The sequence below is a fragment of the Oncorhynchus gorbuscha genome, unplaced genomic scaffold (assembly GCF_021184085.1).
Source record: "Oncorhynchus gorbuscha isolate QuinsamMale2020 ecotype Even-year unplaced genomic scaffold, OgorEven_v1.0 Un_scaffold_1886, whole genome shotgun sequence".
In the NCBI taxonomy this organism is placed as follows: domain Eukaryota; kingdom Metazoa; phylum Chordata; class Actinopteri; order Salmoniformes; family Salmonidae; genus Oncorhynchus; species Oncorhynchus gorbuscha.
The window spans coordinates 55001-57500 of NW_025746541.1; the positions used below are offsets into that span (position 1 = coordinate 55001).

A 2500-nucleotide genomic window follows, 5' to 3' on the forward strand; every position below is an offset into this window, starting at 1 on the left:
ATACCACCCTGTAGTTCACTGGCTACCCACGTCCTGAAAACCACCCTGTAGTTACCCACGTCCTGAATACCACCCTGTGGTTACCCACGTCCTGAATACCACCCTGTAGTTCACTGGTTACCCACGTCGTGTGTGTGTGTGTGTGTGTGTGTGTGTGTGTGTGTGTGTGTGTGTGTGTGTGTGTGTGTGTGTGTGTGTGTGTGTGTGTGTGTGTGTGTGTGTGTGTGTGTGTGTGTGTGTGTGTGTGTGTGTGTGTGCACCTCCCAGGTATCGGTGAGGATAATGAGGAGGAGGTGCGTCGTCTGTCGACAGAGAGCAGGTTTGAGCAGACGGTTCGGAAGGCGGCCATGATGATGTTCAGGAAGCTGAACCCCGACAGGAAGGAGAAGATGGCGGTGTCTGAGATGATGGAGAACGTTGGACAGGTCAACGCTGTGCACGGTACGACACACACACACCTGGAAACACATGCACACACACACACCTGGATTTACACACACACACACACACACACACACACACGCACACACACCTTGATACACACACACACACCTGGATTTACACACACACACACCTGGAAACACGCACGCACACACACACACACGCACACACACCTGGAAACACGCACGCACACACACACACACGCACCCACACCTGGATACACACACACACCTGGAAACACACACACACACACACACACACACACACACACACACACACACACACACACACACACACACACACACACACACACACACACACACACACACACACACACACACACACACACACACACACACCTGGATACACACACTTAACCTTGAGCTCCACATTATCAGCATCCCTGTTACTTGGTCTCTGGGAACAAGTTGGAGCTGATATTTTGCTCAGTTTTGCAGGAAACTGGTAACTAACTAACTAACTAACTAACTAACTAACTAACTAACTAACTAACTACTACGTGAATTGCAACAGCACTTGGCTGCGTTCAAAACACATGTTGTATGCCGGTCCAAAAAATATAATTAAAACAATTCCACTATGTTTTCATCCTAAATATCATTTAAACAATTCCACTATGTTTTCATCCTAAATATAATTAAAACAATTCCACTGTTTTCATCCTAAATATAATTAAAACAATTCCACTATGTTTTCATCCTAAATATAATTAAAACAATTCCACTATGGTTTCCAGAACGTTCTGTGTTGCACCTTTAAGTGTAAGTGACTCTGTGATGTCGGCCAACAGGTGGCGCCACCATGGACCAAACCCAGAAAGTCCTGGAGAACATGGTCACTGGAGAGAGTAAGTGTGTGTGGGTGTTGTGTTCTCAAGGAGAGAGAGACATGAAGATTTAATGACTCTATCTCTTCACCTCTCTCTCTCTCTCTCTCCCTTTCTCTCTCTCTCTCTCTCTCTCTCTCTCTCTCTCTCTCTCTCTCTCTCTCTCTCTCTCTCTCTCTCTCTCTCTCTCTCTCTCTCTTTCTCTTTATTTCTGTCTCTGTCTCTCTCTCTCTCTCTCTCTCTCTCTCTCTCTCTCTCTCTCTCTCTCTCTCTCTCTCTCTCTGTCTCTGTCTCTCTCTCTCTTTTTCTCTTTATTTCTGTCTCTGTCTCTCTCTCTCTCTTTCTCTCTCTCTCTCTCTCTCTCTCTCTCTCTCTCTCTCTCTCTCTGTCTCTGTCTCTCTCTCTCTTTTTCTCTTTATTTCTCTCTCTCTCTCTCTCTCTCTCTCTCTCTCTCTCTCTCTCTCTCTCTGTCTCTGTCTCTCTGTCTCTCTCTCTGTCTCTCTGTCTCTGTCTCTGTCTCTGTCTCTGTCTCTCTCTCTCTCTCTCTCTCTCTCTCTCTCTGTCTCTCTCTCTCTCTCTCTCTCTCTCTCTCTCTCTCTCTCTCTCTCTCTCTCTCTCTCTGTCTCTCTCTCTCTCTCTTTTTCTCTTTATTTCTCTCTCTCTCTCTCTCTCTCTCTCTCTCTCTCTCTCTCTCTCTCTCTCTCTCTGTCTCTGTCTCTCTGTCTCTCTCTCTGTCTCTCTGTCTCTGTCTCTGTCTCTGTCTCTCTCTCTCTCTCTCTCTCTCTCTCTCTCTGTCTCTCTCTCTCTCTCTCTCTCTCTCTCTCTCTCTCTCTCTCTCTCTCTGTCTCTGTCTCTCTCTTTCTCTTTTTCTCTTTATTTCTCTCTCTCTTCTCCCTCTCTCTATATAGCTGGTCAGTTTGTTGACCTGGATGACTTTGTAGAGATCACTAAGAGGTATACCCAGGGCATGGCCCCCAGCACCGGCTTGACACAGAGCCAGGGCCCTGCACAAACCTCTGGAGAGAAGGTACAGCACTCTCACACTCACACACACACTCACACACACTCACACACACACACACACACACACACACACACACACACACACACACACACACACACACACACACACACACACACACACACACACACACACACACACACACACACACACACACACACACACACAGAGTGAGTCAGAGCACAACGGGC

At 47.2% G+C, this 2500-nt stretch overlaps 1 protein-coding gene across 3 annotated transcripts in view; it reads left to right on the forward strand.

Moving 5' to 3' along the window:
* The window catches only part of LOC124024500 (wolframin-like), a 40668-nt gene that overhangs the window by 8181 nt on the left and 29987 nt on the right, over nucleotides 1-2500 (forward strand). For all 3 annotated transcript variants that reach the window (XM_046338417.1, XM_046338419.1, XM_046338418.1), the window contains exons 4-6: nucleotides 268-441; nucleotides 1253-1309; nucleotides 2197-2315. In XM_046338417.1, the coding sequence (XP_046194373.1) occupies nucleotides 268-441; nucleotides 1253-1309; nucleotides 2197-2315 (350 nt within the window). The remainder of the gene's footprint in view (nucleotides 1-267; nucleotides 442-1252; nucleotides 1310-2196; nucleotides 2316-2500) is intronic.